General features: G+C 34.9%; 1 protein-coding gene and 1 pseudogene across 1 annotated transcript; one reads left to right on the top strand and one right to left on the bottom strand.

The window, feature by feature from the left end:
• Window positions 1-442: 442 nt before the first annotated feature.
• On the bottom strand, window positions 443-22,471 carry CHMP5 (charged multivesicular body protein 5). Its single transcript, XM_051997330.1, has 8 exons — window positions 22,302-22,471; window positions 17,578-17,682; window positions 14,365-14,411; window positions 12,787-12,880; window positions 12,633-12,704; window positions 10,198-10,306; window positions 3,350-3,462; window positions 443-1,775 (listed from the first exon to the last, which is right to left on the bottom strand). Exons 1-8 carry the CDS (start codon window positions 22,368-22,370, stop codon window positions 1,725-1,727), a joined length of 660 nt encoding a protein of 219 aa, XP_051853290.1. The 5' UTR covers window positions 22,371-22,471; the 3' UTR covers window positions 443-1,724.
• LOC127545939 (28S ribosomal protein S15, mitochondrial-like) lies at window positions 4,060-8,553 on the top strand (annotated as a pseudogene).
• Window positions 22,472-22,675: the final 204 nt, after the last annotated feature.

Genomic DNA, 22,675 nt, shown 5'->3' on the forward strand with positions numbered 1-22,675 from the left:
AATAAATATGTGTATATATGTATGTATATGAAAATACAACACAACATAATGGTAATTTGTGATTTTTTAAGTCAACTAAAAGTCGATTAATTTCTATTTTAGTTTAACTCCACTTACATGTAGGACAGTCTGAAAGTCACTGCTAATCCAAGGTTTTCAGAACACAATACCTACTTTGAAAAATTAAGAAATAGAATAAGCAAGCTGCTATACATGTGTTCTAGTTATTAACGTTGTACTATAATTACTTTTCCAGAATAGAGGCCTGGAAAACTAAAATGTCATTTTTTGTTGCTCGTGTCTTTGTTACTAAGCATCAGGGAAAGACCAACAGAGATGAGATTAAGGTAAGATAATACATAAGATGAGATAGAATTCTATAGTAAAAACTTTTAACCAATACCTCAGTGATAAACATTACATATAATTCGCACCAGCAATATTTATTCAACAAATATTTATTGAGCATCTATAATGTGTAAAAACATAATGCTTATATAGTATTTTACAAAGAGTATGTCCATATGTTACTGAACATATGTGAAGTGGCACAGAGCAGTGGAAAGAATACTGGATTATGGTTAGAAGACTCAGATTTGAATTCCAACTCTCCTACTTATTATTACCTCTGAGACTTTGGGCAACTCACTTCACTGCTGTAGATTTGTTTTTTCTCATCTGTAAAATGATGGGGTTAGACTAAAAAATCTCTAAGCTCTCTTCCAGCTTAAAACCTACAATTCTAAATTAATCTTTGCAACAACCCTGTAAGATAGGCAAGAAAACTATGATTAACTCTATGTTACAAACAAGATGACAAAGGCTCGTATAAATAAAATGACTAATCCAAAGTCACCCAGCTGATCAACTGGCAGACACAGACCTAAGATCTAGGTCTTCTAGAACCCAACTTAGTGCATTTTCTACCATATTGTCACTGTCCATGACATATTGCCATTGGCAAATTTTGTATGTTAGTGGAGTCTTTAGATTGAAGGAAAGGTTATTAAATTATATCCTTTTGAAAAATATTTATTAAGTATAAATACACTTTTAGTGTTAGGATATAATTTCATTAATGATTACAACTTATTGTAATCGCTGTAATACTGAGGAAACCTTGGAATTAAAATTTTATCCAGGTTTAAGATAAAAAGCATAGAAAGAAAACCAATTTGAATGTTAAAGATAATGATGATTTACTGACATAAAGACACAACAAAACCTACATCTCATTTAAAGACATCTTAAATTAGTGTTAAATTTCACAATAGTATATATATTTAAACTATTTTAAGAATTACAAGAATGGTCCAAAATAGTTTAGTAATCTTGATAAGGAAGTAGGCGTTATAAATGCATCACTTCTTTTATCAAGCCATCAGGGAATTGAAGAATTTAAAGAAATCACATATCCTTGGTTTTAATTATTTCAGAAATATAATACAAATAAAAATGAAAACAGAAGTCCTATGTAGCCACCAAGATTTTACAAGTTTTTTTTTTTTTTTAACATGGAAGAATTTTAAAATCTTATGTAAAGAAAGTTCCTATTAAATAACTGTCCTCTAAATGAAAAAAAAAAAAAAATAGTGTACTAAACTTTTTTTCAGGGAAAGGAACAAGGATATGCAAATTCATTATGATGACTTTGTAAAGGCAAAATATTTCCCAGTTTTCCATAATTTGTGTTTATTATACATAACATACTGTCAAAGACAGCTCTATGTAGCTGGAATCTGTGGCAATCCAAACTCATCCACCAGTACACCATCCTGTTGGAGAAAAAAGATTGCTTTATCACACATACAAAAAATGTATAACCAATCATTAAAAAAAAAATTATTTCCAAAGTTTATCAAACAAAACAATCTCCAAATATTAATAAAGAGGGCTACAAAAGAGAAAGCTTTTAAAGAAATGACAAGAGAAATGGAAAAAAGTAATAAGGAACTAAGCAAGAAAAGAGAAGAAAATGGAGAAAGCTAGAACAGAGAAAAGAGGAAAAAAGAAGGAAGCAAGAAAACAAGATAGATATAGTTTAAAAAGAGGGCATAATAATATAAAAGAAAAACTAGGGAGAGTTATAGTCTTTTTTTCCTAATGTAATATTTTTTAATTTAAATATATGTATGTGTTTATATTAATATGAGTACATTTTATGTATGTACACACACATCCCACTCGCAAATGAAGCACATTCTTTTTTGGGTCTCTTGAATTATTCTGACTTAACTAAAACTGAAGCTATCTTCACTAACACTCTACAGTAGACAATACTGTTGTTGATACTTCTATTAATGAGCATAGATTCCAGTGATTCAACTTGTATACAATGTTGAAACAGGGAAAAGGTCAGGAGGAGGAAGGCATGTGATATCCATATACCAGAACAGAGGAAGCTTTAGGTCTTTAGTACAGAGCTTCCTCTCCCTAATTAAGAATTAAGTCTTTTGAAGTCATAGCTGGGCCAGTCCCCCCAGCTCATCCTATCTAAAGAGGAGGAATGAGCTGTTTTCAAAAACCGATTCTTTCTGACCTCTTGGCTCTTTCCCTTGAGAAAAAATAAACAATAAACTCAAAAGTACATTAGATTCCTCCTATGTTCCCCTTCTCAATTTTCACCACCTGAGTGATGCCTTGAAATCTTTCAATATGGAATAAAGCCTTTTAATATACAATAAGAAATTAAAGACCACATACAAACAGCATTTTAATGGAGAATTCATTTATACTTAAGTGGATTTCTTCATTATTCAGTAAATATAAATGACTGATATAAAACAAGAGGCAGCATAATAAATAAAGGAAAAGACACTGATTTGGAGACAAAGACCCTGGGTTCAAATTTGGTTCTCCCACTTATTACCTGTATGTGCCTGGGAAAGTCATTTAAACTCTCCAAGCCAATTTCCTCACCTACAAAATGAGGAAATTAGAATAGATGATACCCTAAGGTTTCTTCCAACTTTAAATCTATGTTCTTATATAAAGGATTTGCAGTTTTAAAAAATGAGTGAATAGTGAGGAAATAATAAGAAAAATCAATTGTATTTTAAAACAAATGTTATCAATAGATGGAGAAAAATATAAAAATAGATGTCACAGCCATCTCTTTTATGTTAACTTATAAATTTTATGTAATCATTATGATAATATGGACTGCAATGTTCACTGGATAGGAGTACTTCTGTATCAATGTGCTATCATCTATTAGATTACATTTATATTTCTCTGTAGGAAAACTGGATTAATTTGAACCTGAGCTTAGATACTCCCCAAGTACTTTTCTCATGGCTGAATATCAAGAATAAAACCTTATTTTCCTATCAAAAAACAACTTTCCCACCTTGTTTTTTGCATCGCTAGGAACACCTTCAGGAATTGCTGGTGCAGATGCTGCCTCATCTAAGTAAGAGCTGTCTTCATCAGCTAAGAGCTCATCCCCAAGTGCATCCAATTCTGAAAACAATAATAACAACAAGAAAAAAACAAACATTGAATTCTGTATTAACTAGTCAGTTTTCTAGGAATAATATATTTGAGAAATTAGACAACCAATGCCAAGAAAATTATGACATTTTGGCAAATGTGAAGAAAAGCATGGATAGCCATAAGAAATTCCTTTTGACTTATGTACATCAATTAATTTGTTAAACCTATCTTCTTAGGAGGAAAAATTAAAAAGCCATGGAGAGGCCAGCAGCAGATTGCTGTGGAAATAGATTTGGAATCTAATAACCTAGGCACCCGTTCTTGCAAAAATGTAAAATAAATCTTTTCTGCATTCATCAGTGAGTTAGTGGAGTTCTTGGTAAGATATTTTGTTTTTTACAAATGGGGACTCTATCCAAGATCCAGACATCATGATTGATGGTGGCCTCTGTTGAAGCACAAGAGGGCATGTCCCATTGATTTCAATAGCCTTGTAGCTTGGCTCCAGCATCCCCCACTCATAGACTGTCCAAGATCCTAGGACCATATTGGTAAGGCTGCTGATGAATCCAGGAAATCAGGAAAGGTTAGAAATAGTAGGTTCTACAGCAGCCAGACAACTCTATGCATAGACCAAAGGTAAGGACACAGACTATCTAGTATTGCCTTGGGGACTGGGGCCATCTTATGGGGTCTGAGGTGTGAGACAGATTGGTAAAATGGGAATTTAATGGCATCAAGGAGTTGGAACCCCTGAGACATACCTCTCAGGTAGTCCTGCAAGAGAGGGAATGTCGGGAAAACTAGAGTTGAGTAAGTATTAGTGATTTAGGATCATTGGAATGTAGAGATCTCCATGCTGGAGAGTGGGAAGGATCTGCACAAGAGATATTTACAAGCTCTAGTAAAGAAGTAGAAAGAAGTGGGGGTCTGGAAGAGAAGAGATTCTTTTCTAGGAAGGAACAATTCTGTATTAGATTGTAAGAAAAGGAATTTAAAAGCAGTTTGTGTTTGTGTGTGTGAGTCTTTTGTCTTATTTGTTCTCTCAGCTGAATTACACAGGAGAAAATGTGGTCATTTTTGGAAAAGAGTTCTTTGTGGAGTCATAGAACATAGGTTCAAATCAAGCTTCTGTAACTCATTTTTTCAGTGTGATCTTAGACAATTCACTTATCCAACATGGTCTTTGCTCCCTCATCTGTAATATGAGGTTAGTTTAGCCCAGAAGTTCTCAGAGTGTGGTCAGGTAACTCTTATGGGTCCCAGAGACCCTGTCAGAAGATGTGAGAGGGCAACACTATTTTCATAATAATGAGGCAGCTAGATGGTACAGTGGCTAGAGCACCTGCTTTGGAGTCAGGAGAACCTGAGTTCAAATCTGATTTCAGACACTTAATACTTCCTAGCTATGTGACCTTGGACAAGTCACTTAATACCACTGCCTCACCAAAAAACCCCAACCTAATAATAATACTAAGATGTTTTCATTTTGAATACAGTAAATACCGCAGGATATAACCCACATGAACAAAAGCTCTTGGGGAAGGGGTGGGGGGAAGAAGTTCTTTAATAATTTTTAAGAATGTAAAAGTCCTGAGATCAAAAACTTTCAGAACCACTATCCTAGACAACTGAGGTTGCTTTCAGCTCTAAGTCTATGAAATTATAATTCATGTTGATCCTAAGCACAGTTTTATAGCTGGCAGGACCTCAGAGTTCATCTAATTCAATCCACTCAATTTACAAATGAGGAAACTGAGGACATGAAGGTTACATGGTATGCCCAGTCACAATGTTACATACATTATGACTAAACTCCAAACTAATACATTTATAATACAATTGAAAATACAAATCCTTTCTGTTCTGAGTAAAGAGGATCTGAAACAAGTGTTCCATATTGGATATTGCTCATATTTCCAGCCAGGGATCATAGTACAAATGTAGGAGATGAATGGGAGAATCTTGAGCAAAACTGACAAATATACAGTCTGTACTGTATTAACTAATTAACTAAAATGTAACTGGAAAATATTTAACAAAATAAAAATACAGCAAAACAAAGATAACTTTATATTTCAAAACTGTTAATATATAGCCTAAGAGGATTGTTATAAACAATTTAATGACCTCCATTTCTGTATGAGTTTGACATCACTGATCTTAAGAATACTCTCATCTGCCAATCTAATGAAATGAAAAATTGTGGGGAGGAATTAGATATATTTATATAAAATAAGTTTCTTATAAAGATTGTATTTTTTAAGAAAGCACTTCATGTTTATAACATTTCTTATGGAACTAAGTAATAATCATTGTAGTATTGTTTCAACTAATGTCATTATTGTTGGTGATGCTATCTTTACACTTGTGGTTATTTTTCATGTATATTTTTCCCCTCACCCCAGTAGTTGGTAATCTTTTAGAGTGAGTACCCTGTGAATTTGAAATCAGGACTTTAATTTAAATGTGCAGCTCTGCCATTTACTGTGTTGTGTGCATTGCTTGAAACAAGCAATAATTGTAATATAGTTTCATTTTATGATGACAAAGATCATATAGGTGTGCTTCTATTGACACTAGGCTCACTTCCAATATCTGAACCAATTGAAACTGCATTAAGCTGGTTTTTCCACCTTAATTAGCTCTTAGACAAATGTTGGATTTTGTACCATACACATGTGTTTCATTAGTCTTTTGTTGTTTTTTAAATTGATGGATACCATGTTAAGAAAACATGGAAAAGTTGTAGTACTTAAAGAGCACATTCCAACTTTTAGCCAATACTGTAGCAGGATTCTATAGCAGCTTTAAATAGTTTCAACATTAAGTCAAATATTTCAAAGATCAAACCTATGATGAAAACAGTACCATTTGAAATACAAAGAAAGTGATCAGAAACAATGTCAAAACCTAATAAAAATGTTGCTGAAAAGTCTAATTAATCCTTAAAAACCAGTAAGGCCTTTCTGAAGAGCCTAGAAGTTAAAAGGATGAGTATTAATTTTTCTATAGCAGAATTTCTTAATTTGAGGCCCATTATCTCATTTAAAAAATTATTTTTATTTTAAAATTTGATTAAAAATTATTTTAAAATTTCAATATATTTGGTTTCCTTATTTTATGAATTTAAAAACACTTTTCTGAGTTTATAAGTTTCATCATGTTGCCAAAAAGCTCCAAACACAAAAATGATTAAAAACAGGAGTTCTAAAGTATGGCATAAGCTTCTTGAAGTTGGAAGAATTGTGAGGTGACCAGTTGAAAAAAAAAAGTGCTAATCACTTCTATGAAGAAAAAAACATTTGTTGTAAGCAAAACAATACAAAAAGCAAAATCTTGAAGAGGAAAGGAAAAAAAGGATAATTTTTGCTGCTGAATTAACTTTTTAATTCAAGACTACAGTAAAACTGCTGTGGAAAAGAAGTTCAGGTAAAACTATGAGATCTGAGCAGCTGTATAAGCAACTTTTAAAATATAATCCAACTTCACCCTCAACCCCCACAAAAAGTTTAAGGAATTAAAAAAAAATTTCCAATGGGACTTGGAAATCTTGTTTCTACTGAGAAAATAATATGTTGATGAGGCACTGGGAAACAGAACTGTCTAAGAGTTACAGAAATTCACAAATGGAGACCAAATACTGCTAAACAATCTTGAAGCATGTTACATACCAGGAAAAGTTAAGAAATGTATCTGAGAGATGGAGATAAACTTAGTTCAATACCTTAGAAAATGATCTGATTTAAATCAATTTGAAAGCATAAAGGCTAGGGCATTTGGCAACGACTAGAGTGAGGCACTAGGCCAGGCCACGGAGCAACAAAAGGAGTGACAGGGGTCGAGATCATGAGCATGGCATAAAGGGTACTTCTGTGGGGCCGAGCTCAGGCCCCAGCCTTGGCCTGAGGGCCGACAGAGCAGCTGAAGAGCCTCTGTGCACCCTGCTACCTCCAGGAAATGGCCTCTTCCTGCAGGCAGCCCGAACCTATGCAGCAGATAAGATACCAGTCACCCAGATGGATGACCTGCCTTTCTCCATGCTGTTGAAAGATTATCAAAATTTCCCAGGAATCCCAGGTTGATGATGTTATAAAAAGACTGTTGTCTCTGAAAATGGCCAACCAGGAGGAGAAAATGAGGATAAAAGACAGCCGTTGTTAAACAAGATCACAATAAACCCAGAAGATAACACATCTGAGTTATAAGATTGACAGTCAAGATACAAAACTATCAAGAACACAGACAGAAGCATCACAAGGACAAGGCTCACAAGCGATTCCTGCTTATCACAAATGACCAGAGAAAGAAGCTCCTGAAGAAACTTCAGCAGACCAACTTAGAGGTGTTTGAAAAAATGTGTAAAGAACTGGGCATCGAGTACACCTTTCCCCCTCTCTATTATGGGCCCACACACCAAAGATGGGTGGTTAAGAAGGCTTTTTGTATTAAGGTGTAATACAGGAGGTACAGAAGCTAAAGAAGCAAGAAGCACTAAAACATGAAAGAATAAAAAAGCCAGAGTCAGAAAGTTTCAGTTTGATACCTATCTCTGCCAATCATGTGGCACTATATCTAATACAAAAAGTCAATTAAGTTAACCCCCCTTCAAAAAGCAAACAAACAAACAAAAAAAGCATTAGGATACAATCCAAAGCCAGACTTTGAAAAATGGATTTACTTGTCAAAGGGAAATTTAATATGTAATATAATAAAAGTGCTGAAATTGATAAAGAATTAGTGTGTAAATATTATGAATTTAATGCCAAATCAAGTAAAACAAGGGATCACAGCAAAAGAGGCTAAATTTCAATTGAAAGGGTTTTTAAGAACTAAAACTATATGGTCTATTTTATATCAATATATTTATTTTATATTATTCAAGCTCATTTGCACACCACTGTGCTAACTGTGTAACCTTTCCTTTTCTATAAAATGAGCTTCAAATTAGATGAACTTAAAGTCCCTTTTTGATCTGTAACTCTATTAAGCTAAGAAACAGTAAGTATTTAAGCGTATTTAATACAACAAATATTTATGCATGTACTAGGTTGATTTGTATCATCCATTAAATTGTCACTCACCTCAAGGTACTCATTATACAGGAAACAAGGTTTCCAAAAGAAGGTAGTCTATTGAACATTGTTTCTATTATATATGTGGCATCATGCCAACTGTTATTCTTTGGAACTGGATTTAGATTAGAATCCAAAGAAGAAAAAAAGAATCAGTAAAGTTTCTTTTTTTCTTTATGGTGATTATTTTTTGTTAAGAACTATGCCTAGGTGAAGGGACAGGTCAATTCTCTGAGAGCCTCCCCAGTTGTGAATTATAACATTTGAAGGAGTTGCAAAGCAGCCTTTACTAATACAGACGTTCCTTGTGGATTGGGAATGAAATAAATTAGAGGCAAGAGGGAAGAGGAGAAAGATCAGAGAATGCAACTGCCTCTCAGTATCCTTGAATCATCATCATCCTCTCACATGAAGAGATCCATTCTACAGGTCTGAGATAGACTTCCAACAGCCACTGGCAAGTAGCTCCCATATCATAACAATTTTTTTAATTGTTCAGAAAAAAAGGTGCTATATATAGATATGCACAGGTATATTATACAGAGAGAGAAAAGAGAATAAAATCCTACTGTAATTTCAGCTTTACATTGTCCCTTGTCTTCAGCACCAAAATCTATTAACAGTTTTCAAAACTATAAAATACCAAAATGCACTGATTTAATACCTTCTCCTTCATTTGGGTTTTAGAGAATTAAAAAGTTTGAATACTGAAATATGATTAAATAAAATTCAAGTTTTTATATTTACTGGTAACAAAATGAACTGAGACAGCAAAAGGATCATGAAACTGGTGGAAGGTTCAGGAGAATGGAGACAATGTAAAATCATCATTTGAAAGAAATAAAAGTAATAGTAACGTAACTCTGATTACAAATTATATTTGTATAGTGTTTTGAATTTTGTAAAATACTTTCTTCATATAACCTGTGAAACAGTTAAAGTAAGTATTATCACCCAAATTTTTTTTTTTTAGTTTTATGGTGCAGAAACTGAAGCTTAGAGATAAAGTGACTTAGCCAAGGTCACATAACTAATGTTAGAATTGAGATCAAATCCAGGTCTTTCCTTCCTTCAGATACAGCATTCATTCCTTCTATCACTCCATACTTTCCATGTTTTGAATAAAGAAAGGGTGAAAAAAAAAGTATGGAAATTAATTAGGAGAAACAATGAGGTGTGAAGTAGATGATAAGGGAATCCAAAGAAATGACAAGGAAAAATAGTCATAAAATAATAGAATTCAAAAGGGCTAGAATTTCAGTTTAAACCTTCTGTCCAATAGAGGGATTCCTTTGACTAAGGCTGGTCATCCTGGCTTTTTTCCATAATATTTCTTCTTTTTTTTTTTCTTTCTGTTTTACTGATTCTAAAGAAAAGGGAACTGAACAAACAGAAAGAGACAGGAAAAAGAAAATGTGTTCTTCCAGAAAAGACAGAAAAAGACTAACCATAGAAGGTACATGAAAACAACAACCCTGAAGATTCTCAGACACTTGCCTCCTTAATTCTTCTTCTTGAGTTTCAGTTAATTAGAAGCTGCTAAATGGAAAAGATAACTCAAATTCCTGACATTACTGTTTTATATTCTCTTTCCTTTAATTTATCTCATAATTTTTGTCTTTTTTGTTAATGGAAAACTGGCAGCCCAAGAATTGGATGTAAAGGACCATAGTTTTCTGTTACTCACCAGCCTCTAAATCATCTTCATCAATTTCTGGAGTTCCATAACTCCTGCTCAGCGCCTCTTGGATTTCATTTGCATCTTCCATCATATCTTCCAATTGGTCTTGGATATCCTAAGTGAATTTTTTAAGAAAACATTTACTCAAATATTACTTTTTTTCTGTACTTTCCCACCTTCAATTTTGAGGAAATGATCAAGTCTTTCTTCTGCCAGTGGGTTCTTTAGATGTTAGCAAAAACAGGAGTTACTCTAAAAGTTTGTTCAGAGAAATTAAATGGTCAAGAAAGAAAATATTTAATGGGAAAATGGGGAGAAGCAAGGCCACAGAAAAAATGTTGGTAGAAAGTAAAAAGGAAAACACTTAAAGAGATTTGTTAACAATGCAAGAAATGTCACAAACAATAGCAGCAGAGACCTTTATTCACTTAATTCCCCCTGTTTTTAGTAACAAAGAGCTACTTAAAATGGGAGTAATTGTGTGGGTAAATATAGTAATTTTTTCATTTAAACCTAAGTGTCCTCTTCAAGCTTTACATAGAGAACAGATTTAGATTAAACATATAAATTAAGTAAACATCTTTACTGGCAACCCTTAATTATCTATGTTAATGGATGAAAGCAGGATGTGAATAATAATCTAAAAAGTCACGCACAGTTAGAGAAGGCATTAGGAAATTAGTCCTGTTTTATAGGACAAAGGAGAAGCATGAAGCTCTCTACTGGATGGCACTGATAAAAGACAGAAAGTGAGATTCTTGTTAGGTAAGTCTTCTTAATCTTTTTTGTACTAGAGACCCCATATCAAAATAATTTTTTGAAATGCAAAAAATAAAATACATAAGATTACAAAGGAAACTTACTATATTAAAATAGTTATTGAAACAAACAAACAAACAAAAAAAAAAACAAATTCATAGATTCCTTGAAAACTATCACAGTCCCAAGGTTAAGAAAAACTATATTGGATGGATAGATATAAACAGGTCGAGGAAAGGTATAGTGATGAACGAGAAATGAATCACCCCTAATTTGGTGATCTGTAGGTGTATACAGAAGCTGATAGTACTTTTAACACTGAAGTCGAGAAATTAGCAAAATAAACTCCTTTTAAGATCATACAATACAGCCTTCCTGTACCTGTCCTTGAATGTAGATTTAAGCAAAGAATACCATACATGTAAGAACTATTGCATTAAGATCTGTTCTTAACCTGCTCAAGAGACTAAGAATTGCTGAAGGTTTTTAGTAGCTATGCTCCAAAGAATGGCACACAATCTTGAAGCTTTTTTAGAGTACCCATAAACTCCTTTCTTATTTCCTATTTTAATTTATCCAATTCCAATGATGCTTGTTAACATCAAAGTGATGTGGGTGATATAGCCATCAGATGAGGGTAAGCACCAAAAAGGTCATGAGAAGAATTCACAATGGCCATTCTCTTTGGCAAAAGGTAGATTTATTTAGGGAAGAAGTTATAAACGAATGAAGGGATACAACAGACCCAGGAATGGGTAAATACGAAATAGAATGGGAGAGCATATAAAAGACAAGTTTCTCAGTTCTCCAGTAGAAAGGAAGCACCCCAAGAGGTTGGGGCATATCCTTAGTAAATCCTGAAAGGAACTTAGCACCCCAAAAGAGTTAAGTTAGCTATAAGTAGGAGAAGTGGGTTTGAGAAACATAGTAGAGTGAGGGAAAATACCACATGGCTTGGGGAAAAGGAAGGGGAAGAAGAAAGACCCCACAAAGCAGAGTGCCATGATGAACTGTCCCAAAGTGTTAGGATTCTTACAAGGTGCTAAGTGGAATTGAGGACACAGTGGTTAAATCTAGTTTAGCAGTGATTTAATCCTACAACAAATAATGGTTTCTTAGTGATATAATGATTGGTATATAATTATTGTGGGATATATAAGGAGGGTCTGTCAGAGCCAGAAAGGAGAAGCCCATTAGAAGCTCTTGGAGCCTCAGCCAGGATTCAATCGAGGAGATTCAGAAGCCAGAGAAAGTAGCTTAAGCTCTCGGAACCAAGACTACAGAAGGCCTCTAAGAAAAACTAGCAAATTCCAAGTGAAGGACACAAGACTTTGAAGGAGATAATAAAGAATTTGGATTTTTAACTCCTGGTTGCATTTGGGGTGAATACTCAGAACTGAAACAAAGGCTGCCTCCAGAAGCCCTCCAAGAAACCTGCTCCTAGAGAATATTACATTTTAGAGAAGAACATTACATCAAAGGAAGGCAGCAGCCATGGGATAGCTCTATAGTGAAGGAACTTATAGGCAGATAAAGAAAATAATGAAAAAGGTTGAGAGCAACTTGAGTTAACATAATTCCCCCATCTCTTTTGATATAAAATCTGATTTTAGTAATTTGTTAAAAATATAAATATGCAACATTAGTTTGAAATGTTCTGACAGAAAGCAATATAATCTCACCTCAATTTGGTCAATTTTGACTTGCTTGTATGCTTTCTTCATTTCTTTTACACCTAATTTCATAGCATCCACCTAGAAAAATAAAAAAAAATTAAGTATGTGTGATGGTTCTGATAGATTTTAAAACTTAAAAAACATGATTTTTATTTATTACCGTTGTTTTGGTGTCTTTCAATGACTGGATAGTATAATTTGCTTGTTCCATATTAAAAGACTGTTGTGAAAGATTGTCCCGTTGTTGTTCATACCTATTCACATTCATAGGAGAATGTTAAACATGAATGAATATTGAGATACAGAGAAAAAAAAAAATCACAATGAATGCTGCCATCAGGCTATCTGGTTATTCACCAAGATTTGGCAAAGTTTCCCACAAATGTCAAAGGATCTTGCCTGTCAGATATATCAAATGATCCAATTCATCAAATTCATAGTCTGCATAGCTTCAACCTGAATCACAGAAGTCAATCTTATTCCTCGCTGCTCCTGCCTTGGATCTTAAGGAAACTTTGCTTCTATTTCTGGAACTGCTGTAGACCAAGGAAAATGATGCCCTCAAAAACTGCTAAGGGGCCATTTAAGTGCCTTGCTCAAGTCCCCACCTCAATCTTCTCATATTCAGTGGGAGTGACTGCTTTAGGCTCTTTCTTATTCCCTACTTTAGTCATCTATGGAGTAGAGAGATGAAAATATTTGAAATCCATGACCAACTGCTAAAACACCCTACCCAAATCCATCAATCCTCACTCTAATAACAATAACTGTTAACATCTATGTAATGCTTATCATGTGTCAGGCATTTTAAAATTATTTGTTTCTCACAACAATAATCTCTACTTTACAGATGAGGAAACTGAAGCAAACAGAGGTTATCTTGTGCTCTATCTACTGTGGCACTTCACTATTAGTTTCAACCAACTAACTTACACATGATCTTTTGGAATGCAACTTTCATGTAAGTTGTGAACAAAATGTTTCAATTTCAAACTATCAAATACTTCAATTCAATCAGCTAAACACATTTCTTGTTTTTTTCCTTTTACTCTTTATACTAAAGACGGACTAGGACAGCACAGGAAAAAATAAAAGCTACATTATATAATCCCCAATCTTTATTTTATTTTAACTCTCTGCATCAATTCTATTCTTGAAATTTTTATATGAAATTAGCTAACAATGAGCAATACTGATTTTGTATTTTACTTCTCTTTTTCATTCTTTGGTACTAACACCAAAAAAAGCAGGCACAAAAGAGGTTCAATAACATGAAGATAAGAAAGGAGAATTTTAAAAAATAAACTGCATTTTCTATTCAAATTATAATTAAAAATTAATTATATGTAAAATGCTGACATCACTGAAAATAAGGAAGATATGGGGGATTTTATAGCTATTTTATGCAGTTGGAATGCAGAAAATCCTTGTAAAAATTTGTACAATATAGACGATGGCAAATATTATGGAGATACTAAACTTTCTGCACTTTACAATTTTGCAGGGAAATAAAACAACCAAGTCATAGAATCATAAAATTTAGAGTTAGAAGGGACCTCAAAAGATCTAGTCCAAACCTCTCGTTTTACAAGAAAATTGAGCACGACAACAAAGTGACTAGCTTCATATAATCGTGTATGTAAATATTTAGTAAATTGAGAATGCTCACAAAATGTTAGCTACAATATAAAAAGTAAAATATAAGTTTGACTTAGGGAGATTATGGCAATAAACTTACATTCGCTTCTGCTTTAACACTCTCAAGGCTTTCTGTTTTACCATATTCTGAAAGCAAAAAGAAAATTATGCTTTAATTAAAGAAGGTGAAAATTTGCCCAACTAAATGGTACAAACCCCCCCAATTTTACTCACTTACCATATTCCCATCCTATTAGCAGCACTGTGGTGACCCTAGCTCTTTCTCCACAATAAAACTGGAGCTGCACCAAGACTATGTCTTTATAGCCTCTCTTTATACTTGGAATTAGACCATTCATGGGTTCAACTATCATTTCTTAAGCTGCAGAGGTTGAAAGCTATGATTCCAGCCCAGATCTATCACTGGAATTTATCTCTAAATGTCCTTGAATCTCATGACCCCAAACCAAATTCATCTTCTTTATGTTTATTCTCACTCTATATATATATGTATTTGTTGTCTTTCCCAATAAAATGTAAGCTTGTTATAAACAGGAATTGTTTCGTTTTTTTATATCCCCACAGCATGGTGTCTGGACCTTTCTAATCAAAATTACAAGTTGATCCCATTAAACCATATTCTCCCTAAACACTTTTCTAACAGTTTATTAGGTTGTTATTTATTTCTCTTCATTTCTCATCTGGCTGCAGTCCTTTAAAACTTCTCTGACTTTTCTATCAGGAGATTCATAATTGGGATAAACGCATTATCCTGCAAGATCTCACCAACCATAGTATTCCATCTCATTACAACCATCTGTTTCTCTGACTAAGCCAGGAGCCAGGAACTTCAAATCTCCATTTAAGGAGAAACTTTAGCTCTGATATTTTATTTCTCACCTGGCTACAATACTCAGCCCCAAGCTGCTATCTTCTCCTCCCTTCTCCCTTCTTTTTATATGTGCTCTTCCCCAATTAGATTTTAAATTTCTTGAGGGCTGGGACTACCTTTCCTTTTTTTAATTTGTATCCCCAGTGCTTAGCACAATGTCTGGCATATAGCAGATGCTTAATGTTTATTGACTATTGATATGTGGGATAAAGAAGAGTAAGGTATCAAGGATAACATGGAGGTTGTAAAGCCAGGATAGCAGAAAGATGGTAGTATCTTTAATAGAAAAAAAGAAGTTTGGTAGAAGGAAGGGTTGAGGGGCAAAGGTAATGACTTCATTTTTAGACATGTTGAGATTTCAATTAATACATTTTTATTAAGTGCTTATTATGTGCCAGATACTATTAGCACGGGGATACAAAAAGAGGCAAAAGACAGACCCTGCCTTCAAGGAGGTCACAGTCTAAAGGAGAGAACAACAAGTAAATAAATATATACAAACAAGTTATATGTGGGATAAATAGGAAATAATTAAGAGGGGGGAAAAAGGCACTAGAATTAAAGAGGTTGGGAAAAGCTTCCTATAGAAAATAAGGAACTTAAAGGAAGTCAATAAAGCCAGTACATATTGATTGATTGATAGTGTGAAGAAGATGGCCCAGGAGAGAACTGAAGGGTCAAGAGATTGAGATTACAATGTTGAAGAAAAGTAGGATTCAGTAGGGAGAGCTGAGTCAACAGATTGTGGTCAAATAAAGGGATTTCAGAATTCATGAAAATGGAGGTGATAGCATTTGTAGATAATAGAAATCTCAAAAGTATGATTACCTTTGTATATGACTGGGGGGAAGGGAAAGGACAAGTGGGAAGTGAGCAAGTTAAGGAACTGAACAATTAGGGTCTTTGAATAAGAGTTAATATGTATGTTGAAATTTCCTAGTATGAAGGAAAAAGTTGGGGAGGAGAGAAAAAGGAGTGACTTGAAAGTCTGTAGGTTAACAGCTTTTATTTTGATTGGGTAGTAAGATATGAATAGCATATTTCCTCTTTCTCCTCAAAAAAAAAAAAAAATTACTGAGCAATGGGGAAAGGAAAGAAAGTGGCAGTGATAAGAACCTGGAAGCAAAGAGTATTTCAACTCCTCTGCCTTGACAAGTGAGCCAAGAGGTTCAGCCAGTTCTAGAAAGGGTGACCAAGGAAGGTTGCATCATTTGGATGGAGCCAGGTTTCAATACCCTTTAAAAGCACTTTTCCCCCCTCTTTTTTGTATCTCTGAACCCTTCCAAAATATCTTGGGGTTTACTGGCTAGATTTCTTTCTTAAAGACCAGACCTTAAACCAAAACCAATATGATTGTAATTGGCCACCAATAGGTCCTAAGCCAACCTCTCATTTAATCACTGTTTGGTCCTGACTGACTCAGATAGAATGTAAACAGCAATCATTCCAGCTTTGGCCAGAAACCATGAGGGTCTTCCCCTCCCAGATTTATATATTTATTTAGTTTTTTGTTTTGTTTTGTTTTGTTTTGGAGTAGATGAACAAGGAGATTCTTTGTCTCACTAACTACCCAGCCTTAAATGGAATGGGTGGGGCCTTAGTCAAATTGAGACCTGTGGAAGACCTTAGCTTTAAAAAGGCTGAGATTTCCCATTGCATTCAGGATCATCTGCAGTCATCCTGATCTACCCAGGTGGCTCTGAGGGGAAAATGAGGTAGGTGACCTTGCACAGCCCTTCCTCACTCAAATCCAATTCATTTGCATGTCACGGCATTAGCTCCTCATGTTAAGGTTCTTTTTGAGAATGAAAGACAAACAACAGAAGATCGAAGGAATGGGAAAGGAAAAGATTTGAGACAAATAGAAGTTTATTGCCTATGGAACAGGCATTCCAGAGAGCAAAGTGGAAGGAATATGTGGTATTTGGGTTGGAACTTTTTGAGATGAGGGCTAAAAGGGATAGGAATAAGCTCAAAGAATTCAGTGGAGCTGGATCTAGGAGTTATCTGCAGAGAGATGACAGTTAAATAAGCTGATGAGGTTACTGAGTGTGGAGAGAAGAAAGCCTAAGAAAGAACCTCAAGGGAACATCACTTTTATACTGCTCATTTCTCTTTGAACTTTACTATTATATTTGTGTTCCCTTAACTTCTCCACTATTAAGTTGCAAACTCCTTCACAGAATATATCAAATCTTATTCACTGCTAAATGCCTCTAAAATTCCCTGCACATTAATAGGCATTCAATAAATGCTAAATTTAACTCAATTGTGTCCTCCTTATAGTGTTTCTATTGTAATTTTCAATATCACCTATTGCAATGCTCTGGCTTCCCCCTTCCCCCCAAACAAGGTATTTAAGTCATTTTAGTGTTTAAAAATTTCTATAATAAAGCAATTCTGAGTTACGTCCCATCTTACCTTTGCAGGTCCTTCTCTCATCTTTTTTATCTGATCTTTATACTTTACTAGCTCTGAATCAAGTCTAGAAATCTTCTTGTCAATTGATTCTGCCCTGCTATCAACCTTTAGAAGGAAAAAGAAAGAATAATTATTTCAATTTAATATATAATTATGTAATGCAGGCACACATAGGTAGGAGAGAAGAGGGAAGAAAAAAGAAAAAGGGACGAGAAAACATGTACATTTAGTGAGGAGTGGTAAGTAATATCATCTTATATTGGTATAGTCCTTAGGTTTTCACATATATTATCTCATTTAACCACACAACAACTCAATGAGATAGGCAGGACCAGTCTTATTATGCCCATTTTATAAGTTAAATGACTTGTTTGAGGCCACATTGACTAGTAAGTATCCAAACTACTACTGATACCTTGGCTTTTTGCTTCCCATTTCAATGCCCTTCCCCTATCTAGGGAACCACAGATAATTTATTTAAATTATGAAGCTATCACTTTATTCCCTTAATGCTATACCCCTACACTTGAACTAGGGCATTCAAAGACTACAAAACAATCATCCTGTCTAACTAATTTTATGGAGAGGTCATGCAAATGAAATAATGTCAATCAATTTTAAAGATTCAAAGGCTTTATTTGATTGGCTCTTTCATCCACTAATACAAAGTGAAACAGAAAATCTCAATATGAGGAAAGAGATCTATAGCCCATATATGGACAAGAATCCCATCAATAACATCCCCAATAAGCTGTCTTCTTGCCTTTGAAGATGATCATTGAGGGCAACCATCTAGGGTAGCCCATTCCACTTTTGGATTGCACTAATAGTGAAGATTTTTTAAATATCAAGACTAAGTATGTCTCTTTGTCTTATGGCTGGGTTCCTATTTCTAGTCAGAGGGCAAGCAGAACAATTCTAAATCTTTCTTCCACATGAAAACCTTTTAAATACCGTAGATAGTTATCATTCCCCTAAGTTTTCTCTTCGAGCAGACTTTATATGGAATGGTCTCATGGTTCTTTACCACCTTGATCATCCTACTTCAGATACCCTCCAGATTATCAACATCTCTCCTAAAATGAGGCATTCATAATTAAATATGGTCCCAAGAATTTAGTTTGACCAGATCAGAGTACAATGGGAGTTTTACTTCCCTGATTTCCACAGGACTCTCAAGGAAGTTTATGGTTCTTTATTGTTCGATTAAATAATTTTTAGCCTGCAGTTCAGTAAAACCTTTTAAAGTTTAGTGGACAGTTTTTGTGAACTGAGGCGATTGAAAAATATCATCTCATACTGGCATAACACATTCAGTCTGATATCAAGCCCGTAGCTAAAGCCTTTCCAACTTGATAGAAAGTGACAAAACATAACATTTGATCAGTCATTTTAAAGAACCCAAAGTAATTTCCAAATTACAAAAAGGCATCAGAGAATAGAACTTTAGTGGAGGTTCTTAATGAACACTGGTACAATTATTACATCTCGGAAGGATGAATGGTAACATACTATATTGTAAAAGATGATAGCCAAGAGTCAGAAAATCTGAGTTCCAGAACTGACCAAGCTATTTCTGGTTGGGTAACTAGTTTAATCATTTCATCTTTTTAAGACTCAATTTTCTCACTTATAGGAAGCAAACAATAGTAATAAAACTCTCTTCCCTATATACTTTACAAGTTTATTGTGATGGTAGTGAGATATAATAGGAAGAGGGCTGAATTTGGAATCAAGGATCTTGAGTACAAATGTCTGTTGTTACTTTATTACTAATTATCTATTCAGGTCTCTCAAAACTTAAGTTTCCTCATATGTCAAACAAGATTTAGAGTGGATTTCCTCTGAGATCCCTTATACAGCTAAATATTATGAACCTATGATAAAACAAAAATAATGTGATACTATATGTATTTATATATATTTTTTGGCCAATTTCTCACTTTATTAATTTTTTTGCAGGTAGAAGAATTTAATGTTTGTAAAATTAAACAATCATTACAAAATATGAATAGTTTGAAATTAACAAATTGGAATAATACAAAATCTTGTTTCTGAACCTCCATGTTCTATGCTTTTTATTTTATTTTTTTAAGTTTTTCAGGTTTTTCTTTTTAATACTACTTTTTATTTTTCAAAATAAGATAAATGCAAAGATAGTTTTCAACATTTACCCCTGGAAAAGCCTTGTATAACTGTACAATAATAACCCTTCCTATTTAAACAACCATTTATAAAGAGCTTAATAAACACTCAGTTCCCCCCAGTGGAGGAAATATTTAAAGACCTGGACATAGGACACAGGATGAGAAGGTATAAATAGACTGAGATCTGCTGAAGGTAATATCCACCCAGCCTGATGGGGACACAAGTCTTTTAAGTGTATGAACAGTATTATAAAAGTCCAGTGGGGTCAAACTTAAACAGAAATAATTGCTAATCTGCATTGGTTGAGAGTTCCCTACACTGAAGAAATTAGATCTTTGTACAAAAGTAACAAAACAATTGTCATCATATTTTCCATAGGATTAGCATTAGATCCGAAGCCAGAACACCTGCATTTATATTTGGCACTACCATTCAATAAAAGCCACAGCCACTCTCTCAGCAGAATTTTCTTCCTTTATCAAAAGGGATGAAATCTAGAGCCTATCCAGAAGAATTAAGAGCAAAGGTTCTGAATCTTTTTAATATGTCATGATACATTCTATATACAATTTTTGACCATTTTGGTGAAAACTATGGATTCTTTCTTAGAATAATTTGTTTAACATTGTACACAGTAATAAAATTATGGGATGATCATCTATGATGGACTGGGCTCTATTCAACAAACTAGTGATTCAACAAAATTCGAATTAATTTGGGATGGAAAATACCATCCACATCCAGAGAAAGAACTATGGAGACTGAATGTGGATTGAACCATGATATCTTCACTTTCTTTTTGTTTGCTTGTTTTCTTTGTCATGGTTTTTTCTCCTTTTGAATTGATTTTCCTTGCACAACATGACAAATATGAAAATACATTTAAAAGAATTGCATATATTTAACCTATATCAGATTGCTTGATATCTTGGGGAGGTGAGGTGCAGAGGGAGAGAGAGAAAAAATCTGGAACACAAAAACTATCTTTATTTCTAATTAGAAAAACAAAATACTATTGAAAAAATTTTTTTAAAGAAAAAAAAACAAAAAAATGTTTAAGAATTATACTTGAAGGAATGCTAAATGTTAGATAGAGGTAAGTGAAAATAAAGATGTTATTCCTTGCCCCAACACCCATCCACCTTCACTGATCCCCTGTAGTCTTAAAGATGGAATCCCACCAGGTTTCCACAGAAAACCTCACCACGACCTTCTATCTCTCTGATTGGAGACTAGAGGTTTGTACTGCAAACCTCCATCTGAAGTAATAGTTCAGCTCAGACATCTTTTCATTTCTCACCTAGCCTGCAATACCTTGGGATTTCTCAAACTTTTCCACTATGACCAACACTGGGTAGGCCATTAACTGTAATAACCTTGAAGGCAGATACTGTTTACTTTATATATATATATATATTCCCATCAATTACATAGTGCCTAGCACATAGTAAGCATTTAATAAGTGTTTATTAACTAATAATATTTATTGAAGGGAAAATCCATGGGCTCTAGGTTAAGAACTACTCTAGATTCTAAGTGACAGCTAAATAGCCAGCTCTGGACTTAGGATCAGCAAGAACAGTTTAAATCCAGCTTTAGACTCTCTACTAGGTGACTCTTAGGACAAGTTATATAGCCTCTTATCTGCCTCAAGTTTCAATATCATCTATGTTTTATTTTATTTCTGTTGTTATTTTATTTATAATATTATTTGTTTCGGTTAAATTTTTACTTAATTTGTTAAATATGTCCTTACTACATTTTAATTGTAAGTGCTGTGGGCCACATTCCTTCTTGACATCTCTGATTTAGATCCTGAAATCCAATGATGAAAACAAGTAGTTCTTGTTCTCAAGAAGCTTACAACCTAGCAGCAGCAGCAGGAAATCAGTATGATCAAGGACAGTTGTCTAGCCTTGATGTCAAGACCTGGGTCTAAGTCCCACCAGATAATTTACTGTGAATCTTGTGGCAAGTTACTTAAAATCTTGTCTGTCTCGGTTTTCCTTTACTGTAACAAGAGGATAACACCTTCCTCTTGTTCAATAAGAAAACATGCGTTAATCATTTGGAAAGCCTTCATACACCTAAATGTGTATTATCATCAGCTGTTACTGTCATCAGATTCTACACGAAAGGCTCTATAGCATTCTAGAAAAACGAAGTCGGGTTTCTGCTCCCGAAAGAGCTGGTGGGCACCTCGGAAAACTCTCCCACCGACCTTCTGAGAGGAGAGGATATAGGATGGCATCTTCACCCAACTGCCCACGGGGGCACTGGTTCTTTTCCCCCTCGTCCCCACCATTAAAATGTAAAAGCTCTTGCCTCTTTCTTCCTACCTGTCGTAGCCCCCCTTTCCCCGACTCTTGGGCAGATTCGCTTCCGGGTGCTAAGTTGGGGGCGGGGAAAGGCGTGCAGACCTGCCTCTCTCGTCCTCAATGCTGCCCGACCTCCAGGCTTCTCTACAGATTCACCCCCAGAATCCCGGGAAGGGAGCCGGGCCAGGGTCCCTGGCAGGTGAAACAAGGCAGCGGGGATTGGGGGGTCCCACTCTGCCAGGGACAGCGCTAACTTACCGTGCCGATGCAGTCAGTCAAGCTGGGTGGCGGCGCCTTGGGCTTCGCTTTGCCGAAGAATCGGTTCATTTTTTTCGGCTACCGATGGGCTAAGCTGGGGGAAACAGAGAATTCCTAGCAAAACCGGAAGCGAAACTACAACACTTCCTCCACCCACCGCACTCCGGCCTCCCTGTGCCCGCCTCCTTCGGGCTTCCGCCCCGCCAGGGTGTCTACTACGCATGCTCAGTATGAGTGCTCGAGACGATCCAGGAGCCGCAAGATTCTCTAGTCCGTGTTTTTGAGGCTACTCAGAATCTGGGCGTCTCTAGTCCTGGAGATGCTAACAACTGAATTGCGAAGAGAGTAGTTAACTTGGAAGAGATGAAACCTTC

Source organism: Antechinus flavipes, chromosome 1 (assembly GCF_016432865.1).
Source record: "Antechinus flavipes isolate AdamAnt ecotype Samford, QLD, Australia chromosome 1, AdamAnt_v2, whole genome shotgun sequence".
Taxonomy (NCBI): Eukaryota; Metazoa; Chordata; class Mammalia; order Dasyuromorphia; family Dasyuridae; genus Antechinus; species Antechinus flavipes.